The sequence below is a fragment of the Aplosporella prunicola genome (assembly GCF_010093885.1).
Source record: "Aplosporella prunicola CBS 121167 unplaced genomic scaffold K452scaffold_6, whole genome shotgun sequence".
NCBI classification, from domain to species: domain Eukaryota; kingdom Fungi; phylum Ascomycota; class Dothideomycetes; order Botryosphaeriales; family Aplosporellaceae; genus Aplosporella; species Aplosporella prunicola.
This window is the reverse complement of record NW_022983534.1, coordinates 52831-80220: the sequence shown is the minus strand read 5'-3', so window position 1 is coordinate 80220 and position 27390 is coordinate 52831. Positions and strand designations below refer to the sequence as shown.

The window sequence follows — 27390 nt, the reverse complement described above, 5'->3', positions numbered from 1 at the left end:
TTACTAGCCCTTTTCTGAACAAAATTTCCCGTTGGCATTGGGGCAGTATAGAGCTTATTAGTAAAACAAAAAGTAAAACTATTGCACGAACCAACTTATAAGCATCAAAAAGTGCTTGTTGCTTGGGTAGTTCCGTCCGGCATTCTCTGCATTTAGCTCTGCCGTGGTCGCCGAAGGATTTCGTCGTGACAGTTGCCTAATTAGGAAATGGCGTCGGAACTGTTCAACACCACAAAACGCCACCTACAGACGCCACTGCGCTAGCCCTGTTTTCGTTCGGAAGTTCCGGACTGGGTTCTCCTCCGAATAAGATCAACACCTGCAGGTCTGGCCTTTTGAGGCTTGCGTGCAGAGTCGTGATGTCATGCAAAGCGCGGGCTCCGTCATGGTTGACACATGGCATATATAACCGGAGCGGGACATAGCACTGTCAAACTGTATTCCACGTCTCAACTCTTAATCTGACCTCTTCACATAGCTACCACAAATTCTATACACCACCTATCCAAAACCACCACCACCACCATGCCCGACACACTCACCAAGTCCGAAATCAACTCGCAAACCGACCCCTCGGTCGCGAAGCAATACGACAACTCTGCGCCCAAAGACGAGCAAATCAAAGACTACTACAGCATCGTGGACGGGCTGAAAGTCGGGCTGCTAGGCACGTACCGGGACGGCGTAGGCGCGGTATCACGGAGCATGGGAGTAGCGAAGCGACAAGGCCCGGACTTCCTCTTCTTGGCGAACGCGCACTCGCGCAAGTTCGAGGACCTGCAACAGCGCCGCGAGGTGCAGGTGACGTTCCAGAACAATTCGACGCAGGACTGGGTCAGCGTGAGCGGGACGGCGACGACGGTCGACAACTCGGACTCCCGCATCAAGGACATCTGGAACCAGGGCGTGCGAGCGTGGTTTGGCGACTTGGGCGACGGCGTGCATACTGGTGGCCCGGAGGACCCGCGTATGACGCTCATTGAGGTCAGGGCTAAGTATGTCACGTATTACAAGACGCAGGTGGGCACGTTGGGCATGATTAAGGAGGTTGCGGGCGCGGCGTTGACGGGCAAGGTCGCGAATACGGGCGTGTTGAGGGAGTTGGGCGAGGCCGAGTTGGAGACGGCGAGGGGGTTGGAGGAGTGACGGTTGTGAAGCGGTTACGCGGAGGGCTGCGGCTGGGGATTGTACTATAATATGACAAGCTCGAGGAGTTCTATGGAAGTCAGTCAGCTTTTTGATTTGATACGCAGCACCGTTGGTTCTCGTCCGGCGAGTCTCACGTCAACCCCGCAATCTCCGTGCCACCCCGCACTCCAGCTCACACTAATTGCTATATCAACAACAAACAAACAGCAAACTACCTCTCCTTGATCTCCTCACTCTAGTCCTCACTTCTCACCTCTCGCCTCTCACCTCTCACAAGCAACCACAACCATGGCCCCCGCCGCCACAGCCATAGCCACAACAACATCACCCATCCCCCAAACCCAAACACCCTCTCCCGCCTCCCCGGTCCCAATCGTCGACTTCGGCCCCTTCCTCTCCGCCAGCGCCACACCCACCTCCCGCCGCTCCGTCGCCACCGACATCGACGCCGCCTTCCGCAGCGTCGGCTTCGTTTACCTCACCAACCACGGCATCCCGCAGCAGGAGATAGACGCGTGCTTTGCCTGGGTGTGTTACCCTTTTCCATGATCCCTTCCACCTCACACCGTCCGTCAGCCGGCTGGTCCAGCACCGTCCTAATGCCCCGCAGAGCAAGCGCTTCTTCGCCCTCCCCCCCGCCACCAAAGCACTAGCACCACACCCCCCCACCGGCGCCCATCACAGAGGGTACAGCGCGCCGGCCACCGAAAAGGTAACGCAGCACACGTACACCTCGTCAGACATCACCTCTGCCCGCACAGTCCCGGACGTCAAAGAGTCCTTCGACAGCGGAAACCCCGCCGACGAACGCCAGCCCAACATCTGGGCCCCAGAGGACGTGCTTCCCGGCTTCCGCGCAGCCCAAGAGCGCTTCTTCGCCCTTTGCGCCCAGCTCGTGCACCGCGTCCTCGAGGCGCTGGGCACGGCGCTCGCGCTACCTGATGAGCGCGACCTCAGCAACGCGCATGCCGCCAGCGCGTTCCAGTTGCGGCTGCTGCACTATCCGCCTGTGGCTGTGCGCGCGCTGAGAGAGGGCGTGAAAGCGCGCATAGGTGCGCATTCGGACTTTGGGAGCTTGACGGTGCTGTTTCAGGAGAGTGGTGGCGAGGAGGAGGTTGGGGGGCTGGAGGTGCTGGCGGGGGAAGAGGGTAGGGATGGGGCGAAAGAGGGGGAGGATGGTGAAGGAGAGAGGCGCTGGCGGCCCGCGCCCCCGGTTCCTGGCGCCGTGCTCGTGAACATCGGGGACCTGATGGAGCGGTGGAGCAATGGGCGGTGGCGGAGCACGATGCACCGGGTTGGGGCACCGCCTGCAACCGCCAATACAGCACCAAACCCCCATCCAAGAAACAACGAGCCGTGGGAGGGGGCACGGAGCGAAGTGGACGGTCCAGAGACAGACGGCGTCGACGGCGAAGAATTGTGCGCGCCAAGGTACTCGATCCCGTTCTTTGCGGCGCCGGACGACGATGCCGTTATTGATGCGCTGCCGGGGTGCTGGGGCGAGGAGAGGCCGAAGAAGTTTGAGGCTGTGACGGCGAGGGAGTATGTGACTATGCGCATGAACGCGCTTTATTGAGCGGGTGGATGCTAAAATGACAGGTGTTTTTCGGTTCTGTTGTGTTGCTATACCGCTAAAGGTATTTGTCGTCGACATTGCTTCATTACTCAATATGTATGCTACCCAGTGCTACATATGTACGCCCCGCTCAAATAAACACAGCAAAAGGTATCAAGGCGCGCCAGGTACGCCTGGCTGGGGTTAAGGTCGACTTTAACTGGCTTCTCCAAAGTCCATGTGTCCGGTGCTTTTCGCGTGGTCCACGGCGCTCGTCTCCCCGCTGCCTTGCCAGCCGCACGTGTTGCACTTGACCGCGAAGCCCGCCGTGTCCGTGAAGTAGTGCCGGCCCTGGAGGATCTTGCACAGCTCGCGGGCCTTCTCCAGGATGATGCCGTCGTCAGCATCGAACTGCTTGATGTCGAGCTCAGGCGGCAAGTCGGCCTTAGTGTGCGGAGGCTCTGAAGGGCTCATGGCAATCGTGTCGTAGTGGATGCCCGAGTACACGAGGATGCAGCGGCGCGGCTTGCCCTCATTGAAACGGTCCACGCGCAGGTCCTGCACGTTGATGCTCGCAATCTCGAGGTCAAAATGCTGGCTCAGGATGCCGAGCTCGATGCCACCGCCCCAGCTCTCGTCGCGCTGTATCCAGCGGCAGTAGTCGTCGGGCGCCTTCTGCAGCACCGCCTCGTTGTACAGGTCCGGCTGAGCCTGAATGCCCTGCGCAACCATGCTGCGCAACTCGCGCATGCTGTCCAGGTCGTCGCCCAGGACGGCGCTGCCCAGCGCGCGGAACATGCAGCTGTTGTCGTCGGGCATGACGCGCAGGACGAGGGTGCCGCCGTGCGTGGGCACCGCGACCTCAGGCGGGTCGGCCTCAACGTCCGTCTTCTTGCGCGACAGGGCCAGCGGCTCCTGCATCCCCGCCGCCTGGTTCTCACGGTGTTGCTGCGAGCCTGGCAGCGGTGCCGCCGCCGCCGGCGTGCTGTCCGACATGGGGTGCGCCAGCTTGCCGCCCACGTCCCGCGGCGCCACCACCAGCTGCTCCCCGTTGAGCTTCAGCCCCGTGTCGCTAATCTTGGTTATCGGGTCGAAGGCGCTGAGGTCGATGGGCTTGGGCGGATAGCCCGCTTTTAGGTCGAAGCTCGGCACGCCGCTCTTCTCGGCGATGCTGGACTGCAGCTCGGCCATGGTCGCGTGCTCGTCGATTTCGATGGTCGACACGCCCTGCGGGCCGCGCACTCGTACTCTCATGGTGGGCGAGGTGTGAGGGGAGGAAAACAAGCGGCCGGCGCAACGAAGGCGGAGCGGGATGGGTCAGGAGACGGCGTCGGGGAGGGGTGCGGCGAGGTTCTTAAGCAGCAGGAGCGAGGAGGGATGGCTGCGTGGAAGGCGAATTGGGAATTGGGCTGTGAGGAAAGAGGATAGCAATATAGACGGAAGGGGAAGGAAATGCAGGCGAGTGGAACAGTGTTAGGACGAGACGGGCGGCATGGCGGGATGCGATGACGGATGACGTGCGGCCGTTGGCGGCGCCGAGGCGCGGGCGAGGTAGGTACAGGTAGTCGTGGCCGATGGCGGCGGCCGCATGGGGAAGCAGTCAAGCCTCCAATAGACGGCCGAGCGCAGCTGCGCAAAGATGGATTCAGATGGATTCCAGGGGAAGACGTGTGTGCACACGTGGCGCCCTCCTCCTGGCAGCGTCGAGCAATTGTCTGCTGCTTTTGGCGGCGGCGATGCGGCCACGACTTGATGCGGAGCGCCACACGACGCAACGCATCAGCCACAGGCTCGGAACGGATCAACCTCCTGGAGACATGGCCGCCCGGCGGGAAATCGCGTCCGCCCGCTGCTGTTTTTGCGCGTAGAGACAACAGCTTGCTGTCCACGCCCCTCGTCGCTTTTATTTGGGCTTTCCGTTTCTGCCATCTTTCTCGTCTCCGGTCCTTTCCAAGTCTCACCGCTATCCCAAAAATATGTCGGCGGCGCAGTTGCTCAACCCCAAGGCCGAGTCGCGGGTAGGCACACCCCTCCACCAGGGGTATGGACCAAGCTAACCTGTCCCGCAGAGGCGCGGCGAGGCCCTGAAGGTCAACATTGCGGCGGGTGAGGGTCTGCAGCAGGTATGTGAAGAGAAGCTCGGATACATCCAAGCGCTGAAGTTGACGGCTCACTAGGTCCTTTCCTCCAACCTGGGGCCCCGCGGTACCCTGAAGATGTGAGTCCCGCCGCCCATTGCCACGAACAATGACTGACAATCCGCAGGCTGGTCGACGGCGCTGGCGCGATCAAGCTTACCAAGGATGGCAGCGTGCTGCTGCGCGAGATGCAAATCCAGAACCCCACCGCCGTCATGATCGCGAGAGCAGCTACCGCACAGGACGACATCACGGGTGACGGAACGACGTCGGTGGTCTTGATGGTCGGCGAGCTCCTGAAGCAGGCGGACAGGTACATCTCGGAAGGTCTGCACCCCAGGGTCATCACCGACGGTTACGAGTTGGCCAAGACCGAGGCGCTCAAGTTCTTGGACGACTTCAAGCTGCAGAAGGAGGTCGACCGCGAGCTCCTGCTCTCCGTCGCCAGGACCTCCCTCTCCACCAAGCTGAACAGCTCCCTTGCTGAGCAGCTCACCCCCGACATTGTCGACGCCGTCCTTGCCATCTACCAGGCCCCTGCGAAGCCCGATCTGCACATGGTCGAGATCATGACTATGCAGCACCGCACCGCTGCCGACACCCAGCTGATCAAGGGTCTTGCGCTTGACCACGGTGCCAGACATCCGGACATGCCCAAGCAGGTCGAGGACGCATACATCCTCACGCTCAACGTCAGCTTGGAGTACGAGAAGTCAGAGATCAACTCGGGCTTCTTCTACTCGAGCGCCGAGCAGCGCGACAAGCTGGTCGAGAGCGAGCGGAAGTTCGTCGACGAGAAGCTCAGGAAGATTGTGGAGCTGAAGAAGGAGGTCTGCGGTGACGACCCGAAGAAGGGCTTCGTCATAATAAACCAGAAGGGCATTGACCCGCTGAGCTTGGACGTTTTGGTGAAGAACGGCATCTTTGCTCTGCGGAGAGCGAAGAGAAGGAACATGGAGCGGTTACAGTTGATCTGCGGTGGTACGGCGCAGAACAGCGTCGAGGACCTCTCTCCGGACGTTCTTGGCTGGGCTGGCAAGGTCTACGAGCACACGCTTGGCGAGGAGAAGTACACGTTTGTGGTATGTATGCTTGGGATTTTTTGGTGTAAACAATGCTGACAGTGAGCAGGAGGATGTCAAGGAGCCCAAGTCGGTCACGCTCCTGATCAAGGGCCCCAACGCGCACACCATCGCCCAGATCAAGGATGCTGTCCGCGACGGTCTGAGGAGTGTCTACAACATGATTGTCGACAAGAGCGTGGTTCCCGGCGGTGGTGCTTTCCAGGTTGCTTGCGCGGCGCACCTTCGCAGCGACGCCTTCAGGAAGACGATCAAGGGCAAGGCCAGGTACGGTGTTGAGGCCTTCTCTGACGCGCTCCTGATCATCCCCAAGACGCTCGCGGCCAACTCGGGTCACGACATTCAAGATGCCTGTAAGTCAAAAATCTAACGCAATCGCACAAGCACGGTTTCTAACGCAGACGCAGTGGCCGAGATGCAGGACGAGCACGCTGAGGGCAATGTTGTCGGGTTGGATCTGGCATCAGGCGAGGCCATGGACCCCATTCAGGCCGGTGTATACGATTCGTTCCGCGTGCTGCGCAACTGCATCGCTTCGAGCACGGGTATCGCGTCGAATCTGCTGCTGTGCGACGAGATGTTGAAGGCCCGGCAAATGGGCAGGGCGCCTGAGTCGGCCACGGAGGGTTAAGCGGGCGATGGGGGAGCAGGAGGAGGTGATGATGCATGTCATGTAGTCTAGACGGCCCCCAGATGATGAAGCAGTAAATGCATGTTGAACGATGACTGGTGCACCAGATCCGCCGCGGTCATGGACGGACGGATCGCCGTGCGGACGCAGTCGGTCAAGCATGATTTATTAATATCGAAGCGGCGGCAAGGGAGCGGGCCCGAAACCAGCACCTCCACTGTTTCCGTGCCAAGAGCTCTAGACGGCGCGATACGAAACGGGAGAGCTTAGCTTGACCATTATGTACCACTCCGCCCGCCTTGGCTGCCAGCGCCTCTTATTTCAACCCTCTTATTTCAACCACTGCAATTGCAAGCCCCGGCCTGTCAGATGCTGTCCTTGCATCACCCTTTCTTCCCGCGTTTGATCGAGAGCACGCGACCACCTCCGCAACCGACCACCTAAGCATCAATCTCCTGGTCCGCGGGCCGCCCACAACCGCCGCCCACAACCGCCGCCTGCTATGCCTCCTCGTCCGCGCCGTTTCCGCTTCTTGGCGGTCTTCGCCGTCATCACCCTCCTCGCCCTCTACCACTTTTCCGGCTCCGGCAGCGACCTCGGCTCGAAATGGAGGGGCAGCTCGCTGACCGGCAGCGGAGCGTCCGACGACAAGATTGACGTCCTCGTGCCGCCGCCCCAGGGCCCCATCTCCAAGGAAGACAAGCATCCCGATGTTGTTGTGCCGGCCGCCGAGAAGACTCAGGACAAGCTCGAGCTGCCCTCAATTACCGAGCCCACCAAGCCCGCGCAGAAAACCGCTCCGGCCTCGCTAGAGACTGCTGCGGCTCCCGGGAAGGGCAAGCCATCATCTCCTGACCACACCGTTGAAAGCGACTCGGAAGAGCAGGAGACTCTCGTGCCAGAAGAGCATGACGAAGGCCGCAAGGAGGTCTTTGTCCACGAAGAAGCGGATCCAATCCACTGGAAGAAGCTGGAGGAGCATTTCCCGGTGACGTCGACGATACAATTGCCCACGGGCTCGCCTAAGCCGGTGCCGAAGGTCCAGCACACTTTTGCCAAGGAAACACCTGAGCAGAAGAAGGAGCGCATTGAGAAACTGGCTGCCATCAAGGAGGCGTTCACTTTCTCGTGGCAGGGCTACAAGGACTACGCGTGGATGAAGGATGAGCTCTCGCCAGTGTCAAATGGAAGCCGCAACCCATTTGCTGGATGGGGCGCCACGCTCGTCGACGCGCTGGACACGTTACACATAATGGGACTTGAGGATGAATTCGCGGAGGCGGTTAAAGCGGTGGGAGAGATTGATTTCACCACCACTTTCCGCAAGGATATTCCGCTGTTTGAGACGACCATCAGGTATTTGGGTGGTCTTCTCTCGGCTTACGACCTCAGCGAGGGAAAACACAAGGTTTTGCTGGACAAGGCCGTGGAGTTGGCAGAGATCCTGATGGGTGCTTTTGATACACCCAACCGCATGCCCGTTACGTATTACCATTGGATGCCGTGAGTACTTTTTCGTTTCTGTCTTTTGGACCCCGAACATCAAGATTTATGAATGACTTCTAACGATTTGCAGCACTTATGCTTCGCAGCCTCATCGAGCTGGAAACCGCGCCGTTCTTGCGGAAATTGGCTCTTTGTCGATGGAGTTTACGCGCCTCGCTCAGCTCACGAAGGAGCCCAAGTACTACGACGCTATTGCACGCATTACTGATGCTTTTTACGAATGGCAAGATAAGACTCGCATACCCGGCATGTGGCCTGTTTACGTCGACGCCTCTGGTTGCCACAGGCAGAGCCGCGATAGGCCAGCGCCTCCTGCGAACCCTGACAGACGTGTGTCGGAGGCGGCAGAGGCCAAGGCCGCAGGGGCTAAGGCAGCAGAGGATAAGGCGGCAGAAGACAAGGCGGGGGATGTCAAACTCTCGTCAACTAAAAATGAGGAGAGTGCTGTTGTCACTGATGGAAAAACGAATGACAAAGTGAAGCCCGACCCTCAACGATTCGACGTTAAGAACCCGGTTCCTGATGATGATCATGATTTGCTGGGTAACTCGCTCTGGAAGCGACAATTGGATGATGCGCTTTCTCTGGGCAAGGCGGCAGCTATCTCGGACAAGGATACCAAGATGGCCCAGCACGCTTCGGCCCCTGAAATCACGAAGCAAAACATTAAGGCGGCGGCGGCAGCCGTCTCCGAGGATCCCGATTGCATCCCGCAAGGCCTTACGTCTGTCTCTGCTACTGGCAGAGAGCAGTTCACGCTCGGCGGCATGTCGGACTCCATGTACGAGTATTTCCCGAAGGAGTACCTTCTTCTCGGCGGTTTGGTTAAGGAATACCAGGCCATGTACGAAAAGTCCATGGTCCCCGTACGCAACAAGTTGCTGTACAAGCCCATGCTTCCGCCCGGATCTCCCGAAGTGCTCTTCTCCGGAACCCTTGGTGTCAGCATCCCCAACGTCGAAGGCAACATGGGCGAGATCCTGACGCCAGAGGGTGCCCATCTCACCTGTTTCGCCGGTGGAATGTTCGCGCTGGGTGCCAAGATCTTCGGCATCGAGTCCGACATGGAGATCGCGGAGCAACTGACTGAGGGCTGCGTCTGGGCCTACAATGTCACGAACACGGGCATCATGCCCGAGTCCTTCCTGCTCGTGCCCTGCGACGACATCAAGGGCTGCGAGTGGAACCAGACGCGGTACAACGAGGAGCTGGACCCTAGCCGGGAGGCGCGCAAGACGCACTACGAGCGGCAGATGTCGCGGTACAGCAGCCAGGTATCGGAAGCGCGGGCCAAGGCGACGGAAGCACCGGCGGAAGCGGCGACAACAGTGGCGGACAACGAAGCCGTCCCCACGGACGAGGTCAAGGTCGCCCAGGGCGTCATCAAGCGCCAGCTCGGCGACGTCTCGCGCGACGAGGCGTACAAGAAGGCGAACGCGGACGCGCTGGCGGCCAAGGCCAAGGAGATGGCGGGCAAGAAGCCAGCGGCGGGTGCGGAGGCCGCGGAGAAGGAGAAGCCGACTAAGACAGTTGAGACCGGGGCGCAGGAAGCGGAGGAGGAGGACCCCGATAAGAAGGACCCGGTCATCGCGCATATTTATAAGCCGCAGAAGCCGCTGTCGCATGAGGCGTATGTTAAGAATAGGATTGAGAACGAGCGCCTGCCGTCGGGCGTCAAGGCCGTCACGAGCAGGGGTTATATTCTTCGGTAAGTGCCCTGCACGCCCCTCTCCCACCGGGAGGCAAAAACAAGCAGTAAACAAGACGGGGTACTAACGCACTGCAGCCCCGAAGCCATCGAGTCAGTCTGGTACATGTACCGGATCAGCGGCTCAGCGCACTGGCGCGAAGTCGGGTGGGCGATGTTCGAGGCCGTGCAGAAGCACTGCCGGGCCGCGTACGGCTATTCGGCGATCGACGACGTGACGCGGCTGGAGCCGGTGTCCAAGGACGAGATGGAGAGTTTCTGGCTCGCCGAGACGCTCAAGTACTTTTACTTGCTGTTTGCGGACGAGGAGCTGGTGAGCTTGGATGATTGGGTCCTTAATACTGAGGCGCATCCTTTTAGACGACCGGATGCGGGCGAGTAAGCAGTGGAGGGGGAGAGGGAGTCATGATTGATGAGAGTTTTTTGAAAGTTGGTGATGATGGGTTGGTTGGGGTTATTTTTTCTTTTGGTTTGGTCTGGTATTTTTTGCGGGTTTGAGAATAAGAATTACGTTTACATGCTTTTTTGATGGGGTGAGGGAGTGTGCTGTTGTGAGGTGTGTTTGTAAGAAGAGGCGAGACCTATGGACTTTCGGTTCTGCTTCTTTTGGCGTCTGGCTACTTCGCGAGTGTCTGTCCTCGTGGCAATTCGATGATCGGTTAATTTATGCGCGTTATCGTGCTATGTGAGGGTCTGTCTTGCATTATTTGTATACTAACTAACGCGCTTCAGACTACCTAAGGTGCTGAATGTTGATACAGACGTGAGCTCATAGTTGTGCGGTATATAAAGGACCAGCGTTGCTGGACTATGGTCTCCACGACAAGCCTTGCAAATCGAAGCAAGCTGCCTCCGTAGAAACACAAAATGCACGTGGTCCTCCCGGGCATGATCTACTCTACGCAGTGACTCTGTGAGCCTTGAATGGCTGCGCTATAGCGCTAAATCTAGCTGATTTGTTGTCGGACTTTGGCGACATATGACAGCATTTTAATGTGCTGACAATCGTCGGCGATGGGGGGTTGTGGTGGAGAGTGGCAGTGTTGCGTGATGGTGGTATGTTAGAACACATGCTTTGGTTTCGGAAACGCGGTTTCTTCTTGTTGGAGGAGAGGCATAAGAGTGAAATGAAACTTCCCCGCCAATATGGAGTGTTCATCGACCACTCAATTTGGCCCAGTGTCGAACCCAATGGTTGACTGAACTCATGGAGAAGAGATGAGATGTTGAGAATGCAAGATGGAAGACTTTTTATACTCTCGCGGCAGGGCAATGGCGAATGCCTATTAAAGCAATTTTTAACTAAACGCCAACCCAAAACCTGGCCTTCCCTCTACCTCGACTCTTCCAAAGAGAGAGATTCAGAAACGCAGACCCGAAAATAGAAGACAGAAAACAAACCTCCACCGTTCACCTAAGCGCTCCCCGCACCCATAACCCTCGCCTTCTCCCTCGCAGTAAACACGCCCTCGCCCTGCTGCAGCGCATGCACGAGCAGCGGCAACGCCGAATCCCGGAAATCGGGCGCCGCGCGCACCTTGTCGAGGTCTTCGGCCAGCTCTGCCGTCACGGTGCGCAGGTACCAGGACGGGAACACCGCGGCTGCTGCGGCAGTGGACGGGGCGCCGGACTCTGGCTCTGGCGATGAGGATGCTGAAGATGATGAGGGGGATGGGGATGGGGATGGCGCTTTCTTGACGGCTGGTGCGGCGGCCTTTTTGCTGGTCTTGGGGGCGGGGGCCTGTGGTGGTTAGGTTGGTGGTGAGGGAGTTGGTTGGGATGGGGGGAGTGACTTACGGTTGAGGGAGCGGTGGCAGTCGTCTTCTGTTTCTTGCTGGGCTTTTTCTGCTCGACTTCGCTTTCGCTCTCACTCTCGCTGCTGCTGCTGGCTTCGCTGCTGGATGAGGAATAGACTGTTGGAGATTGTGAGAAATTGGACGGATAAAAAGATATGGTATCTGAGCAAAGGAGGATAATTCCACGTACTCTCCGTGCGGCTCTTCTTCCTGCTGCGTCTGGACTTGGCCTTTGCGGCTGCGGCGGCCGGTTTGGCGGCCATGGTGAGAGTGACTGAAAAAGTTTTCACGCTTGAAATGCGATGGTTTCGAGAAAAGCTTGAATGGTCTCAGACTTGGGTTCTTGAGCGGGTTACAGAAACGTTGAAGTGGAGCTATTGTCTGTGATGTCTCTTTTGTTGTTTTTCCATGTCTTCTTCTAGAAGGCAGAGGTGAATATCCGGGGTCGAGTCATGTCTTGGGGACTGCCTGACTCAAGCTCAGCAACTCTATTTCTACACCAAGCGCCATCCATCACCTCTTCACACCATGGCAAGTACAGTCCTCATACTCTCATACAGCGCCATAAATCTCTTTACCTGGTTGATTACTGTTATTAAATCTATCGTACTGCCGTATCTTCTCTCCTCGGCTTCATCTGAATTTATGCGGCGTCAGATGCACTACCATTGGACACGTCGAGATGGAGGCTTGCAAACTTCTATCATTTGCTAACCTCAGATGCCTAAATACTATGATTAATATCCACTAATGAGCTGGCTGCAAGCGCTCAGCTGGTCAGCTACCCTTGTCTGTCCGGTTACACTGAAGTGGTTAACTAGGTTGCACAGCGTGCGACCCAGCTGAGCTGATATATTTAGACTCGCGCTCCTATTTTTCTTTCTTTCCGACAGTTCTTGTGACTCGCATTGCTCGATATTTCACTTTTCCGACTCTCCACATCTCTCAACTCCCCCCTGCGTCCTTTCCCTTTCGACTATTCGGACCAAGTTTTGCAAATCCTCAAGTATGCGATGCAAATATTGCGAAGGGCTCACATTGAAAGAGTTACTGAAACATGGCAAAGAAACCCTTGATGAACACCGCTTTAGTTGTTATAAGCACCGCTGGAACCCTTTCGCAAAATTGAAATACTGTCTCTCTAGCCCACATCACTCATCACACGTTTCATACAAGCACCAGCCGTCTTTAAGAGCCTTGGTAGCTTCAGCTCTGGCTGGGTGCGAGTTGTGTGCAATTTTTTACGCTGAGTTTAAGAGTAAATTTACTCAGCCCGAAAATCACCCTTGGGACAAGTCCTCCGTATTGTCTGTTAATATCCACACAAGAATGTCTGCAACCGTTTGGCCCTGGTCCCTCGATTTCAAAGGTTGGCATGATAGGCTGGTTGTGTACCTTGGTGACGATTGGACTTGGCGTACAGAAATCGAATTTGATATGTTCAATTCAAATAAGTGCGTAATTTCAATCCAACGAGACCAATCTAACCTCAGCTGAGCGCAGACAAATCAACCATCAGTTACAGTCCTGTCCTTGGTAGGCATGTCGATCCAGATCCGAAATCGTCACAGACTCTATGCAAACTGAATGAATGGTTTCACAACTGCGTAACAAACCACGCTAGCACGTGCCAATCGGTCTCCGCCAAGCAACTTCCAACCAGGGTAATTAACGTTGGCTCTCGAGAAGGCCATTCGAAATTGTTTTTATACGAAACAAAAGGCGAAAGTGGGCAGTATGCGGTCCTCAGTCATTGTTGGGGAGGTGTCAGACATTTCGTAACAACGACGACAAACTTGGACCAGCGCAAGCGCGGATTCACTTTGAATGAGTTGCCCCAAAACTTCCAAGATGCTGTATTCATTGCAAGGAACCTTGGGTTGCAATATTTGTGGATTGATTCTATTTGTATATTCCAAGGTATTGGCTTCTGTTGTCCTAGTCGTTCAGTTTACCCACTGACGATACAATATCAGATGACACAAACGACTGGCAAAACGAAGCAGCGAAGATGGCCGAAGTATACAAAAACTCAACCATCTGCATAGCAGCAGCGGATGCAGCCACAAGCCACGATGGGTTTCTACACCATCGACCTTCTTCCGCTCTCTGTAAGCTTCGTATTGACAAAAAGCGGACTATCTGGGCTCGCGGTACAGATGAAACAGAACACAACCAGCCTTGTTTGAGAACGGTCTTGGACGACTTCAAGAAAATGACAAAAGAATGCGCATTAACACGACGTGGATGGACTCTACAAGAGGAGAAACTCGCCCCCCGAGTAATTTGGTTCGGCAAACATCAGAATTACTGGCAATGTCATTCCGCTAGGATCCCGGAGGGGACTTTCGGCGAACTTCACATAGACGAGTGGGAAAAGATTTACAAATACGAGCGTCATAAAGCTTCAAATCGTCTTCGCCGCTACTTCCCCATTCTGAAGGAACCACTTTTAACCCCTCCCCCAGAAAGGTTTTTGGCTTTCCTTGACAAATGCAATGGCAATACGGTTCCAGTACCATGTTGTAGCCCTTGGATTGATAACTACGGCATCCACGAAGAAATATTTACGCCAGAGACCTTAATTCATGAGCCTGCAACTCTTTCTGCATCTTACCGTTGGCTCCTAATAGTCGAGGACTATACAACCCGAAAATTAACGAAGCCAGAAGACAAATTTCCGGCAATCGCTGGTTTGGCTCGAGAGTTTTCTACTATTGCCGATGACAAAATTCCTCTCGGTGGCTATATGGCCGGCATCTGGGAATCGCAAATCTATGGGTTATATGGTCTGTTATGGGAGACTGTGGCTCACAGTGGTGATGAGTCATTTGGTTCCTGTCACATTCCGTCTTGGAGTTGGGCAAAGACATGTAATCCTGTCAAGTTTCGGTCGTTGAAAAGGGAAGACCAGTTTCAAAAGGAAACTAGAATTCTCAATGTTCGAATTCAAACTGGCGCCGACCCTTATACGACTTTCCTTGGAGGTAGTCTCACAATTCAAGGACTATGTGGCCAAATCCCAACACATATCCAATCGCCCATGACGATTGCGTTTGACACGGCTAGACTTGAGAAAGCATTCACTAGAGAGCCGATACCTGAGCTAAACGACAACGGAGAAGTGGAAAGACATGTCTTACAGCATTTGTTATACTACTGTGCCTGTCTTGTAACCGACCGTCCTTGGGCATCCTCGTACGCTCTCGTATTACAACAAGTGGCCAACCAAGAGGACACATAAGCGAGTTGGTCTTGCTACAAGACCCCTGAATGCTTCTTCGGATGCAATGAAGAGATGGTTAGAATTGCGAAACACTTTCAAATTGCGGACGATCACCATAATCTGAAAAGACAAGCCGGCGAAAAATTCATAAAAGGGAATTTATCTGTTTCTTCTTCAACAACGGTCACTCTGTCACCAAATTTCTGTGGCGCGGTAATTTTGGCTTTGTTAATTATGCACGGCGTAAATGAGTAGAGGACATCTTTGTATGTACTGTGTTGCAAATTCTCAATCATTGGCTTTCCATCTAACCCACCGCTTTTACAATCTCAAATGACACAGAGGTCTGGAACGATGTGCAGACAGGAGAACGCGTTAGTGGTTCATGCATCACAAATCACAAATACAACTCGTCTTTACAAGTAAGCTAGACACGAACTGGAACAGTCGACCAATTATGCATTGAAATACAACGGAGAAAGACAGTATAAATTCACAAACTCTCAGACACAATACCAACGCACAAATTCCATAGAGACAAGTATATACATGTATATATATATATATTACTATGCACAAAAACAATTAAACAGGCTACTTATCCTCGACCAGCAAGGAGGGAAATACACACCAAGAACAAAAGACAGCAGCAAGCATCCCGCACAAAACCCAACACCTACTCCCTGCGCTCGGCCTCGTCGCCCTCGTCCTCCTCCACCACAGCCTCCTTAATACTAACCGGCATACTAAGCGGCCTACTCCGGCGAAACATCATCTTCCGCCCCATCGCCACGCCCCTCTTCTTATCCAGCTGCTTCCCCCTCCCCGCCCTCTCCCACACCCCCCGCCAATTCTCCCTCAAATACGCGCCGAGGTCGCCCTCGCCCCTCTCCGCCTCCTCAGCCCTCACTCGCTCCACCACCTCCTTGACCAGCGGATCGCGCTCGCCGACCGTCATAACCAACACCTTGACATCGTCGACACTCAGCGGCAGCGCGCCTCCCTGTTCCCCCGCTTCGCCTCGTTCGCCTCGTTCTGATGCTTCGCCCGCACCGCCAATCCACCCCCGCAGAAACCGCACGCACCCCCCCTCCACCTCCCGCACCCCCAGCCCCCGCGCCGCCCCCAGCACCTGCACCCCCAGCCGCCAGCTCGCCGCCCCGGGAAACAGCGCCGGCACCACCTCCTCCTTGCACGCGCGGCGCAGGTACGCCAGCAGGAACTCGACGGCCGCGGGCGACACGCTCGCCTCGGACGACAGCACCACGGACCGTCTCCCCGCCGCGCCCGCGGCGCTCTTCATCCCGCTGCCGCTCCCACCGCTGCCAACGCTCCGCACGCTCCCGACGCTCCCGCGCGCCCCCGCCGCCCCTAGCGCTCCCCATCCCGCTCCCGCCGCGCTCTCAACCGTCGGCGACCCAACACCCCCGCTCCCGCTCCCCGTCGGCGACGCGCAAAACCCCTCGATCCCCAGCCCCATCATCCCGACACCAAAGCCGACCTCGATCCCCAGCCCCAGCGGCACGACGTCGGCGCTCGCCCGCAGCTGCAGCGCCGCCTCCCGCGCGCACGCAAACAGCAGCTGCCGCGGCACCGCCGGCACCGTGTGCGTGAGGTCGGCGCAGCTGGCGAAGGGCACGACGACGTCGACGGTCGGGCCGTTGAGCAGCGCCGCGCGTTGCGGGTGCGGGGACGTGCTGAGCGTGAACATTTGTTTGTTTGGGTTTGTTTGGGGGGGTTTTTTTTTGGGGAGGGGTTTGGGGGTTGTGTTTTGTGGAGGGGGGTGGCCCCGTTGTTGTGGTGCGGGTTTGGGAGTTGTGGTTGTGGTGTGCTTGGTTGCTTTTTTGCGGGGTTGGGGGTTGACTTTTGGATTTTCTTGGGGAGAGATTTTCGATTTTTCTTTATTTTTATTTTTTTATTTTTATTTTTATTTTTTTTTTTGAGTTGGAATTGGAGGGTTCTGATTCTCGAGCGTGTGGTTTTTCTTTGGAGTTTTGGTTCTCGTATCGTCCCGTGCTGTTTCTAGGGGGATCCGTCGTCGTCGTCGTCGTCGTCGTCGTAGTAGTAGTAGCAGCAGCAGTAGGGTTAAAGCTGACAGAGTAGGTAGTGTAGCGTTGCGAGTAGCGTTAGCGCTGCGTAGTGGCGTCTTTCGCAGGTAAGTTTCTCCCCCTCCCCCAATATCTCGCCTATCCCCTCCTTTTTAATATTTTTAATTATCCTCCGAATTCTCTCTTTTCGTGGATTAAAGGAGTGCACGCCCAGGAGGGCGAGAGGACACAGACGCGTTCGGCTCCGGGATGAAAGGGTCAAGCGAACGCGTAGTTAAGCCCCGTGCGTGTGCCCTTCGGTGAGATTCGGAGCGGAACGATGCGCTGCGATGCGATCACCGTGTGGTTGGTTGGTTGGTATATGTATGTAGGTAGTAAATTGCAGGGCGCGTGCCTGTGTTGCAGCAAGGCCGCGCTTCATAAAGCCTGCTCGCCTCCCCTCTCCCCGCCCGCACACATACGTACATACAATGCCCTGCCCTGCCCTGTGTCTCCCGGTTGTCGCAGCCAGCCCACAGCTGTGCCACAACGACGCGCCGGATTGGATTGGATTGGACTGGATCTGGAGACAAAAGCAACACACAACACGACACAACACAGCACGAAAGGAAACACGAACAGGGACGGGAACACGGACGCGCTCTCGACTAACGAACCAGCCAGCCAACAAACCCAACAAACCAACACCGCCAGTCACGTCTCAGCCTCCCTACCTAGTCATTTCTTTCTTCGCACACAATACACAGTAAGCACCCAACCTCACCTCTCACTTCTCACCCCCACCAGCAGCATCCACAGCAGCAACAGCATCCCCCACCCCCCTCCACCCTCCCGCAAACCAAGGCGCGCACAGCACCGCCCTCTGCGCATCCGCCAGCGAGCCCGCGCGCGCATACGCCCCCGCCAACCCCGCCGCATCCAACGGCCCCGAGGGCGGGACGGCGCGCCTGGCCGTCGCCAGCGCCATCTGCGCCGCGAACCCTGCCTCGCCCTCGTCGTCGTTCGTCGCAACCGCAACCGCGTCCGCGAGCTGCGCCCACCCGTGCGCCCGCTGCGGCGCCAGCATGATGCTTGTCGCCATCTCCGCCCGCGTTGCGCGCGCCGCTGCCGCCTCCCCGCCACCGGACAACGCGGCGATACTCTCCAGCACCGTCTCGACCCGGTGCAGCTGTTGCAAACCAAGGCCGGGACGCGTGCGCAAAGCCTGCAAGTCCGCGCGCACCGCGTCCATAGTCTCCTTGTCCTCATCCACCGCCGCCATGGCGCCCAGCAGCACCACAGCGCCAACATGATCCGCGTGCTCCGCCACGCACGCAAACAGCTGGTCGCGCGCGACCGTCTTCTCCGCCGCGCCGCCCTTGGCCCACAGCACCTCGGCCAGCAGGCACACGACGTCGGGCGCGCTGCGGCTGGCCTCGAGCGCGGCGCGGAAATGCGCGAGCGCGGCATCCATGTCATTGAGGTAGTACTGCGCCAGCCCGGCCGTGAGGCGCGCTCCTAGCCGCACTTTGCGCCGCGACTCGGCGCTGAGCCCTGTGCCTTCTTCCTCGCCCGTGAGGTCCAGCGCCGTTTCTGCGTCTTCGGCTGCACCGCCGAAATCGCTTGCTGCGAGCCGGTTCCGGGCCAGGTCCGTCTTTGCTTGCGCGAATCTTGCGAGCGCCTGCGGCGACTCCGAGACCTCGTAGTCGGCCTCGGCGGCGGCGCATATGGCCTCCAGAGCCTCGATGGCGGCGAAGTAGTTGCCGACCCGCTCGAGGTACAGCGCTGCGAGGTGGCGGTGCGGGATGTCTGTCGGCTTCTGCGAGTGCAGCTGCTGCAGAGCAAAGAGGGGCTGGATGAGGTTGGCAATGTCGCTTGATGCCGTGGACGATGACAGGAGGTGGTCAAACGTGGACAGGGCATATTGGCGCTTGATGATCAGAGGAGCCGAATCGCTAATCTCGAATGCGTGAGTAAAGTGTGACAGGGCTTCCTTTGCGTCGCCCAAGAGGAGAGCGATCAGCCCCTCGCCCAGCCAAGCCTGAGGATAGTCCGGATCGGTGGACTGGGCCCGGGCGAAAGCCATGTGAGCAAGCTCGTAGTCGTTCTGCAGAAGGTACAACGTGCCAAGGTTGACCCAAGCCTTGACGTTCCTCTCGTTGAGATGCAGACTCCTCACCAGAGCGTGCTGCGCGACCTTCGGGTTCAACTGCGTCGTGACAATCCCCAGAGCGTTCCAGAACTCAAAGTTTCCGGCCTCGAGCTCGATGGCTCTCTTGAAGCAGCGCATGGCCGCCTTCAGCAGCTTCATGGACTTCTTTCCCTGCGCTGCCTGGTCGGGCTTCTGCTCGTTGCATGCGTGAGCCCGGTACTCCGTCCAGCCAAGATTGTACCAAGCCACCGCTTGAGCATGAATGTCATGAGAGCAAGCGTGGATGGCGCGCTTCTGCGCCAGAACGGCAGCATCAAGGCATTTGCGAATCTTGGAAGCCGTGTCTTCGGCCGCCTCGCCGAGCGAGCTCAGCTGGGCCTGGCTGACACCGTCAACCTCCGAGAAGGCGTCAAACTCTTCCTTTGCAATGCCAATTTCGAGCAATTCCTGGACACTGCCGGAAGGAAAGTCGTCGACTCGACCTTGGACCCAAGTGAACAAAGAACATGCGTCGCCAACAGCCTTCCACAGGTTGAAGGCCTCAGGTTTGTACTCAGCGACACCCTTTGCGACGGAGATGGCTCCAATGGCACTGTCCGCAGCTTGGCCATAGAACCCCGTTTCAATCAGTCGCCAGCCTCTTTCGACGAGCGTCTGAAGCAGAGCTATAGAAACTCCAAACTCTTTTGGTCGGCTTTCCAAGACCTCCTTGTAGCTTCCGATAGCCTCATCATAAGACCCAAGTTCCCGGTTGACGTTTGCAAGCATGTACTTTGTGAACCAGTTCTCTGCAGGCTTCTGCATCTGCACGCCATCAGTGGGGTCTTCAGCATACTTGAAAGTCCGGAGCGCCGAGTTGTATCGGCCAGAATTGTGATAGCTTTCTCCCAAGCCCACGTAAGAGTGGTAGTCATCCGGGCTAATCCGCAACGCGGACAGGAAGGAGACGACGCTCTTGTTGTACTCTTGCTTGTTCATCTGGACAATACCAAGGGCAGAGAACGGCCAACTGACACCCTTCTTCTTCTTGGATCCTGGCGCGGGCTTGCACTTGCCAGAATCTATCGCGCGCTGTGCAATCACCTCGACAATGTCCCAATCGGCCTGATCCGCAAACGAACGGGCCAGACGTTCAGCAGCTTCAATCTCCGATGCTGACAGTTCAAACGCCTTCTGGAAACACTGTCTTGCGCGTCTCCTGTCGCGAGCATAATCAGCGTAGTAAATGCCCAGGCTAGTGTAAGCGGGAGCAAGGTTCGGGTTGGTCTTGATTGCCTGCAACAGCCTGGCGTAAGCACCCGTCCTGTCCTTCCGTGCTTGCCTTGTGGGGTCAATCTTCCAAATGCACATGGCGATGCGGAACAGCGTCTGAGCACGCAAGTCACGAGAGCGAGGATCATTGGTCGTCATCTTTGGCAGGTACTGCTCCAACTCCTCCAGAGCAGCTGTATGGTCGCCATTGAGAGCCTTGCACCACGCCGCTTCCGCACCAATTCGGGCATTCTCTGGATCGCGATCGAGGGCTCTGCTCAAGAAACTGATGGCTTCGGCATATTCTTCCTCCTCTTCTAGGATAAGACCCACACCGATAAGGGCAGGGGTGAACGTAGACTTGCGGTTCAAAATCTCGTTGAAGATTTCTTTAGCTTCTGGGTGGTTCTTCGGCGATTGATATTGGATGAGCGACGTAGCAAGTGTGCTGCTTATTGCGTCCTTGATATTCTGGAGCGAAAGGCCGGACTTTTGCGACTCGGCGACAAGAAGTTTCAAGCCTTTCCGGGTTACTTCGACTGCTGGCTCATGCTCTTCAAGGTGCAGGTAGTATTCGCTCATCAGGCGATGAGCCAGAACAGATTGCTTGGAGTCATCCAACCCATCAGACATGAGCAGCAGTCGATCCTCCGGACTCAAAGGGGGCTCTTTATTTTCCTCCTTCTCTTCTTCATCCTTTTCCTGCGGCAATTTGAGCGGGAAAGGCGCGATTTCGCTCGTCAGATAGCCCTTCAAGAGCCTCGCCAAGCCATTGTCTGGGAAGAACTCAATGAATTCGCGCACGATATTTGCGTCGTATTCCTGTAAGGATTCCACATCCTTCCATTCAAGCTCAAGCTGCCAGGCTAAAGCAAACGGATGCTTAATGATGACCATGCCGTGGGCTTGTTTCGCAACCTGATCCCTCTTGGCCTCCTTCTTCTCAGACGGCAGCACGACAAGCGTATCATAGGCTCGCTGAAACATCTTCTCCTCATACTCCCGTCGCACCTCATCGTCGCCCGTCCAATCGATGACATTCTGATATAGTTCCTCGAGGTTGCTCTTGGTGAAGACCTCGCGCTTGACTTCCGTCGTGACCTGGGTAAGCCTCGCACCCAACCGAGTCCGCCTCTCACCAATCTCCTTGTTTATGCGCTCTTTCTCTTCGGTCTCGGTAATCTCGGCGAGTCGCGTGTAGGTATGCGAGGGATGAGGAACGCGGCCTTCGGCGAAGCTGTAGGTCGAGCTCGTGGGCAGGTATGCGGCCTCCAGCGCGCGCTTGTATTGCGCTTTTGTGCCTTGGGCTCTGGCAAGGTCCACGATCTTGTCTAGCGCGACCTGGCAACGGTGGAGATCTTCTCTGCAGCGCAACCAGTCAATATTTGCACCAAGCCGAACTGCTGCCTCTGACCTACGCCTTTGCATATATCTCTGCTAGCTTGACGCCAACTTTGGTGTATTCATCGATTTTCTTCCCGCCCTGCTCCTCGTACAAGCTCCGCAGGCCGAGCAATGCCTGATCGTCGTCCGGTTTGATCTTCGTGGCAGCTTCGTAGGCCTTGGCGGCGTCTTCGGGTTCGCCCTTTTTGGTATGGGCAAGACCAGTGAACAACTTCCTGTGTAGCCATCAGCCAATGCCTCGAGAAACTTCAAGGTTTGCTTACGCGAAGTAGTTGTCCGGATCCGAGTCCAGGACTACCTGAGCCTGCGTGATGGCCTCATCCCACTTCTGAGCGTCCAAGGCCGCTTTGGCAGCCTTCAAGGCTGCTTTGTTGACGGGTGCCATGTCGCAAAGTTCAAGCTAATGTTCGAAGGGAATGGAACGAGCCGCACATGCTACTGCAGCCGAAAGACGCGGGGCGCGTTTGTAGCTCGGAAATCGCCATGACGTTGTCTTTCAGCCCTATAACGCACAAGCCACTCGGCTGGTGAGAGCCACCACCAAGAGAACAATCATACGAAAACATAATGTATTTCAGACTAGGCCGAATTTTGGAGTCTTCGCATTTGTGCTATTGAATTCCCGAAAGCCCCAACACCATGCTTGCCCAGCTCGCAGTAAGCAATACGACACATTACCCTCCACCCATCGTCTCTAGCCCTGATCTCCACGTTCTTTGCTGGGTGTCAAGACACCGGGCTTCTCCGTGTGTGTTGCGACCTCTACAACGCTGAGTGCACTATCTCCCGCTGAAGGAACGCTCATACCTAACATACGTTGCGCCACCGTCTTATGCCCAGAGTCGGTGCTAGGGCTTTCGCGGCCTGCATCGGCGTCGGGAGAGGCAATGCCACTTTGCCGCGGCTTGAGCCATGCCACATCCGCGCACCGCTTGGCTAAACGAATCGTCGTTTCGTCTCTGGAGTCAAAGTGTCTCCACGGGTTGTCGTTGGACTCGCTCAAACTGTTCAACACCCTGAGCAGCTCTGAGGGTTTGTAGTGCGGAGGCTGGTTGACCTGGCTGTTGGCGAGAAGCGGATGCAACACGCGAAGGTACGTGTGGCGGACAGCGTTTGCGGAAATCGAGTCGGATGGAAGATCCAGCAGGTTACGGATGATGATGTCAATCAGCACGTGCAAATCGTTGGTGTAGAAGTAGTCTGCCGTCTTGTCGGTGAGGAAGAGGAGGTAAAGTAGCTTGAGGATGAGAAGGGTCAAAGAAGTTTCGACTTCCCGGTTCAATAAAAGGATTAGGTTTTCTCCGAATGTCTTGTATATGTGTCCATGGGTTGAAAGAGCCTTGATCACCCGATTCGTGAGGGGAACAGGAGGCGGCGGAATATTAGCGACGAAATATTGCTCGTTCAGGACTAGCTGTAAATGGGTGTTAGCATTGAGAAGTGGGCACATTTTTTAAGGCCATACCAGAACGCGAATGACGTGGTAGCAATAGGGATCGTTGGGGTCATTGAAGAGCTCCTCGACGACCTGGAAGAGGTAGAGCACGAACGTGTCGTCGATGGCGGCTAGAAGCCAGGTCAGCCTGGTCTCGCTGTGGCTGCCAGCGTGTCCAATACTCACACAAGTCCGCGTATGTCAAGCGCTGTATCCTCCCCATCTCATATAACAGCTGCAGAAGCATCCGGTGCAGCTCTCTATGATCGTCTCCGTCGAGTTTCTTGATAAGCTCCACGAGCCTGCTGAATGCCCCCTCGGTTTCCATCATCTTGAATGTGTCACGGTCATCATCGTCGGTGCCGTCGAACAGCAGGAAGGCTGCGACAAGGTGAAGGGTCGCGGGATCATCTTCCTAGTGTGCGTTAGACTCCTCTCGAGCAGGCGGAGCGTGTGGGATCTCTCTTACCTGGATCAGAGAGTATATAAACTGTCTCCGCACGTAGGCCTTGTGCGCCGTGAAGAGCGGGGCTTCAAACAGCTTGCGAACACATTGCTCGATGTCGTCTTCGGTTTGGAGGTATTCCTCTGGCAGCGTCAGCGCTTGGTCCCTCTGCAGGCTCGCCCGAGGGCTGCATACCTTTGAAGCCTTTGGTGAAGCTGAGGTAGGATCGCAGGGCGTTGTCTATCTGCTCGTGGGCTGGGCAGTCTGCGGAGAGGATATCATCGAGCTCTGGTATCGTCAGTCAGCGTCCGGCGCGGCATAAAATAACACGCGCAGCTCACCGGCCCAGAACTCCTCTTCATTTTCGAGGCTGTACGACACCTCGAATTCCATGCTGTCGCCGGCGCGCACAATGCATCGTCTCTGCTGATCGTGGGGCGGGCGGTAGAGGGGCAACTTATTTACCTGGAGCTTGCAGGCCGGGGCTCCATCTCCTACGCGAGATCAGCGGCAGCGGCTGGCAGACGACCCGCAGAACAACAAGTCACCAGGTCACGACAGGACCACAGCTGGGCACCGTGGACAGCGATTATCACAATATGCCCAAGTCACAGGCGTCTGCGTGATCAAGCCGCACGCTCGACTTCACCGCGAGTGTGCAACACCGTTCAAATATGCAGCAAAAATAGCAATGCTCTTATCGAATTACTCCACCCAAGCCCTGTGCCAATGCACGATGACTCGCACGTCCTGGTATAAATACCCTCTCAAGCGCCGCTAGAACACCGCAAAACTCCTCCGCACGCTATCGCAAAGCAATAGATTAAGGGAATTGAAATCCGCCCGGGAACTGGAAACCACCGCCGCCTGCAGAGAACTTGAAAGAGCCACCAGGACCCTGCCTCATGAAGAACTGACCTCCTCCGGGGCCCTGACCGAACGGCGAGCCTTGTTGGAACGGGTTGCCGCGTTGCTGCTCTTGGTCGTTCGGGTCGTCGCCGTTGTCAAAGCGAGCCTTCAGCTCTGGGTCACTCAGGACTTCGTAGGCCTCGTTGATGGCAGCCATCTTCTTCTGGGCATCCTCGGGAGTAAGATCATTCTGCGACGCCTTATCCGGGTGGAATTGCTTCGAGAGCTGGCGATAAGCGCGCTTGATCGTCCTCTCGTCTGAGTCTCTGCTGACCCCCAAGACCTTGTAGTAGTCCTTTTGCTTCGAACGGCGCAGCAGGTTGTGCGCTTTTTGAAGAAGCTCTTGGATCTTGCGGTTGCCCGGATGATGCTCCTTGGCATCATTGAGCGTCTTGATGGCTGGCTCAAACTCGTCGGCGTCGATTTGACGTTCCGCTTCCAGAAGAAGACCGTGGATGTTTGTAGGGTTGAACGTGAGCGCCTCGGAGCAATACGGTTGAGCGCGCTTTTTGTTGTTCATCTAGGAGACGTTAGCAGCCGTGGCGGTATGTTTCGTCGCAAAATGGTAACATACCTCGACGTATGCTTCGCATGTCATCTCAACCAAGTTATGGTACAGACCATCAGGAGCCTTGCCGTGGACATAACCTTGTTCCCTGTACGATTGGGTGTCTTGCTTCACATCTTGAAGCAAGCTTCCGTCTTCTCCTGAAGAGACCAACTGCTTGACCGCGCTGCTGAATTGCCTTTTCTCGAGTAGTCCCTTGAGTTTGCTTAACCGCTTGTCAAGAGCCTTTTCCCGTTTCATAAGTTTCATGCAGGCCTTGGCGTCCGGATCCGAGTGAAGACACTTTCTAATCTGGGCAAGTCCTTTGTCGGTTTCGCCGAGAGAGTAAAAAGTCATAGCCGAGCTCTGAAGGTGTGCTTCCATGGAACCGGACGAGATTTGCAGAACGTGCTGCAGGTCACTGACTCCTTCCACGACCTCTCCCTTCTCGAAGCGGCATCTCGCCCTAAGCTTCCGCAAGTCCAGCGCTCCACCAGCCACCATGATAGCAATGCCAGCATTGGTGACACATCCGTCCCAGTCTCCTTGCTTTTCCGCCTCAAATGCCAACGTGGTCGCACCTTGCGCTTCCCCCAGCTCCGCGATTTCCTGGCCACCCTTCTTCCCGGCCTTTTCGTAGTCCTGCCTGGCATTCTCCCAGTCACCGTTCCTGCCCCTTATCTTAGCCCGCTGCAGCAGAGCGCCGTCAAAGTCCGGCTTAATGGCGAGCGCTCTGTCGAAATCCTGCTGAGCCTGGGTGTTCTTTCCCAGCGAGAGGTAGGTCGCGCCGCGCTTGAAGAAAGTGAGGTAGTTTTGCGGATCTTTGTTTATGGCCGCGTCGAAGTATGTCAAGGCATCCTGAGGGTTTCCCGCCGCCAGGTTCTCGTTGGCAGTGGTAATGAGCTTGTTGACCGGCCAGTCCGCGGGGATTTCCGAAGGCGAGAGCGCAAGCGCGAGAGGCAAGGCAGCACCGAGTGCCAATGCCTTGAGCGGCAATAGCATCTTGGGGGAACGATCGATGTGTGAGTGTGGCTCAGAAGGGAGAAGACTCGAAGTGGGACAGGGTTTGGGGAGCCAGTCGCATGTTGAAAGCTGTCCATAAGACAAAGAGGCCCGAGAGTTCCAGCCCTTATCCGGGGACCTATCACACGAGTCAGCTCGTCGCAGACCCCTGCACGTGATAGCGCATCTCCGATGCATGACGACAAGCCCCGGCCGCATACGATCAGCCTAAACACCTCCAACTCCACGGTCAAGCCAGATCACCCGTTAAGCCAGCTGTTTTCCTCAACATCTCTTATTCAGTGAGTTTTAGGTCCCACAGTCTCCTGAACTGTCGCTCCAAGCAATTCTCCGCCCCCACGTCGATGGGCAAACATTCAAACTGTGGTCTGGAGCACAGAGCGGAGGTTCCGGGGCTGAGTTCTGGGGATGGGAGTACGTCTTTTAGCAGGCAGACAGAGACAATTGCATCAGCAGACAAGTCCCGTATCAGCGTAGGTAGCAATCGATTCCCCTCACCCAATTTGTCCCTGTTGCACAGGGCTTCCCGCGTGTACGAGAAGAGATATTGCAGTTACCGGGCTGTAGGTACCTTTGTGCTTTCTGCTGTGTCCGGAACAGTAGAAGAGAGTTCCAATCAGCACTAGTTTTTGGGCAAGAAGGAAAAGATTACATGGTCTACTCTCTCATATTTCCTGGTTTAGTTTCGGAATCCTTTCCATTGGATTTCAGAACAAGCCGGAATGTTGTAAGGTATAAGTTTTACCCGTCTAGTTAATTCCAGTCGTAATAAATAAACGTCCTCCGCTGTAGCCTCAATCTCCGAAACTATATCCTCTATCTCTCACCCGAAGCGCTGATCAACTAGAGAGGGACAGCTGACGGAAATATGCCTGCCTGACCTCTATACATCAAGACAGCACGGCGGCCGAGATGAGCGGGGCAGGCTGACCACCGATGTCGGCGAGCGGGAGGGGCGCGGCGATGCAGAAGCTCAGTGGTAGCATGCGGAGCGCGAGCGGGAGATCACGATCCGCGGCGTCAAGCGAACGGTACAATACCTAGGTGGCGAGCAGGGCGGACGACGAGGAAGAGGAGGAGGGCTATCTGGAACATGGGGTGCCAGAAGAATTGTATCGTCATGTAGTGTAGCATAGACCAATGTGCATGCGGGCAATTCAGGAGCCAGGCGCATAACTGTACGCGCTCCGCGTGTGGCCGTCGGATGCGCGCGACTGACTCGCAGCTTTCAAGACTTGGCGGGAGCCAGCGCAAACATCATTCGAGCTGCGGCCGCATGAATCCTTTACAATCGACACAATGACTGCCGCTGCCTAAGCCCGCGCTGACCCCTCGCCGCTTCCAAGACATGACTACTGCGCTGACCTTTAACGGAGAATCCAGCTACGGCCAGCCCGAAGGAACCA

General features: G+C 56.3%; 11 protein-coding genes across 11 annotated transcripts; 5 read left to right on the top strand and 6 right to left on the bottom strand.

Annotated features, from left to right (window-relative positions):
- Positions 1 to 451: 451 nt before the first annotated feature.
- K452DRAFT_284699 (uncharacterized protein) lies at positions 452 to 1211 on the top strand. The gene has a single exon (XM_033539990.1). It carries the CDS (start codon positions 526 to 528, stop codon positions 1144 to 1146), a length of 621 nt encoding a protein of 206 aa, XP_033400097.1. The 5' UTR covers positions 452 to 525; the 3' UTR covers positions 1147 to 1211.
- Positions 1212 to 1437: 226 nt separating this feature from the next.
- Positions 1438 to 2725, top strand: K452DRAFT_223169 (uncharacterized protein; the record flags this gene model as incomplete). The annotated part of the gene is made up of 4 exons (XM_033536603.1): positions 1438 to 1677; positions 1760 to 2278; positions 2318 to 2443; positions 2504 to 2725. The coding sequence occupies 4 exons, from the start codon at positions 1438 to 1440 to the stop codon at positions 2723 to 2725; spliced, it is 1107 nt and encodes a 368-aa protein (XP_033400096.1).
- A 195-nt stretch (positions 2726 to 2920) lies between these two features.
- K452DRAFT_223092 (uncharacterized protein) lies at positions 2921 to 3958 on the bottom strand (the record flags this gene model as incomplete). Its single annotated transcript, XM_033536597.1, has 1 exon — positions 2921 to 3958. One exon carries the CDS (start codon positions 3956 to 3958, stop codon positions 2921 to 2923), a length of 1038 nt encoding a protein of 345 aa, XP_033400095.1.
- A 706-nt stretch (positions 3959 to 4664) lies between these two features.
- On the top strand, positions 4665 to 6659 carry K452DRAFT_266145 (uncharacterized protein). The gene is made up of 6 exons (XM_033538783.1): positions 4665 to 4722; positions 4774 to 4827; positions 4882 to 4922; positions 4970 to 5924; positions 5974 to 6277; positions 6332 to 6659. Exons 1-6 carry the CDS (start codon positions 4681 to 4683, stop codon positions 6553 to 6555), a joined length of 1620 nt encoding a protein of 539 aa, XP_033400094.1. The 5' UTR covers positions 4665 to 4680; the 3' UTR covers positions 6556 to 6659.
- Positions 6660 to 6820: 161 nt separating this feature from the next.
- On the top strand, positions 6821 to 10540 carry K452DRAFT_266142 (glycoside hydrolase family 47 protein). The gene is made up of 3 exons (XM_033538782.1): positions 6821 to 8058; positions 8132 to 9769; positions 9848 to 10540. The coding sequence occupies exons 1-3, from the start codon at positions 7058 to 7060 to the stop codon at positions 10149 to 10151; spliced, it is 2943 nt and encodes a 980-aa protein (XP_033400093.1). The 5' UTR covers positions 6821 to 7057; the 3' UTR covers positions 10152 to 10540.
- Positions 10541 to 11007: 467 nt separating this feature from the next.
- Positions 11008 to 11963, bottom strand: K452DRAFT_245158 (uncharacterized protein). Its single transcript, XM_033537970.1, has 3 exons — positions 11756 to 11963; positions 11567 to 11682; positions 11008 to 11510 (listed from the first exon to the last, which is right to left on the bottom strand). The coding sequence occupies exons 1-3, from the start codon at positions 11826 to 11828 to the stop codon at positions 11184 to 11186; spliced, it is 516 nt and encodes a 171-aa protein (XP_033400092.1). The 5' UTR covers positions 11829 to 11963; the 3' UTR covers positions 11008 to 11183.
- Positions 11964 to 13094: 1131 nt separating this feature from the next.
- On the top strand, positions 13095 to 14296 carry K452DRAFT_194290 (uncharacterized protein; the record flags this gene model as incomplete). Its single annotated transcript, XM_033535911.1, has 3 exons — positions 13095 to 13485; positions 13542 to 13961; positions 14142 to 14296. Coding segments are annotated over 3 exons (966 nt in total), but the record flags the coding sequence as incomplete, so codon positions are not given.
- Positions 14297 to 15467: 1171 nt separating this feature from the next.
- K452DRAFT_295834 (uncharacterized protein) lies at positions 15468 to 16502 on the bottom strand (the record flags this gene model as incomplete). Its single annotated transcript, XM_033541861.1, has 1 exon — positions 15468 to 16502. One exon carries the CDS (start codon positions 16500 to 16502, stop codon positions 15468 to 15470), a length of 1035 nt encoding a protein of 344 aa, XP_033400090.1.
- Positions 16503 to 17605: 1103 nt separating this feature from the next.
- K452DRAFT_266137 (uncharacterized protein) lies at positions 17606 to 22049 on the bottom strand (the record flags this gene model as incomplete). Its single annotated transcript, XM_033538781.1, has 3 exons — positions 21889 to 22049; positions 21640 to 21840; positions 17606 to 21584 (listed from the first exon to the last, which is right to left on the bottom strand). The coding sequence occupies exons 1-3, from the start codon at positions 22008 to 22010 to the stop codon at positions 17606 to 17608; spliced, it is 4302 nt and encodes a 1433-aa protein (XP_033400089.1). The 5' UTR covers positions 22011 to 22049.
- A 157-nt stretch (positions 22050 to 22206) lies between these two features.
- Positions 22207 to 24100, bottom strand: K452DRAFT_266133 (uncharacterized protein). Its single transcript, XM_033538780.1, has 6 exons — positions 23847 to 24100; positions 23701 to 23793; positions 23530 to 23648; positions 23247 to 23475; positions 23091 to 23191; positions 22207 to 23039 (listed from the first exon to the last, which is right to left on the bottom strand). Exons 1-6 carry the CDS (start codon positions 23896 to 23898, stop codon positions 22320 to 22322), a joined length of 1314 nt encoding a protein of 437 aa, XP_033400088.1. The 5' UTR covers positions 23899 to 24100; the 3' UTR covers positions 22207 to 22319.
- Positions 24101 to 24161: 61 nt separating this feature from the next.
- K452DRAFT_266131 (uncharacterized protein) lies at positions 24162 to 26046 on the bottom strand. Its single transcript, XM_033538779.1, has 2 exons — positions 24989 to 26046; positions 24162 to 24934 (listed from the first exon to the last, which is right to left on the bottom strand). The coding sequence occupies exons 1-2, from the start codon at positions 25961 to 25963 to the stop codon at positions 24329 to 24331; spliced, it is 1581 nt and encodes a 526-aa protein (XP_033400087.1). The 5' UTR covers positions 25964 to 26046; the 3' UTR covers positions 24162 to 24328.
- Between the last annotated feature and the right edge of the window lie 1344 nt (positions 26047 to 27390).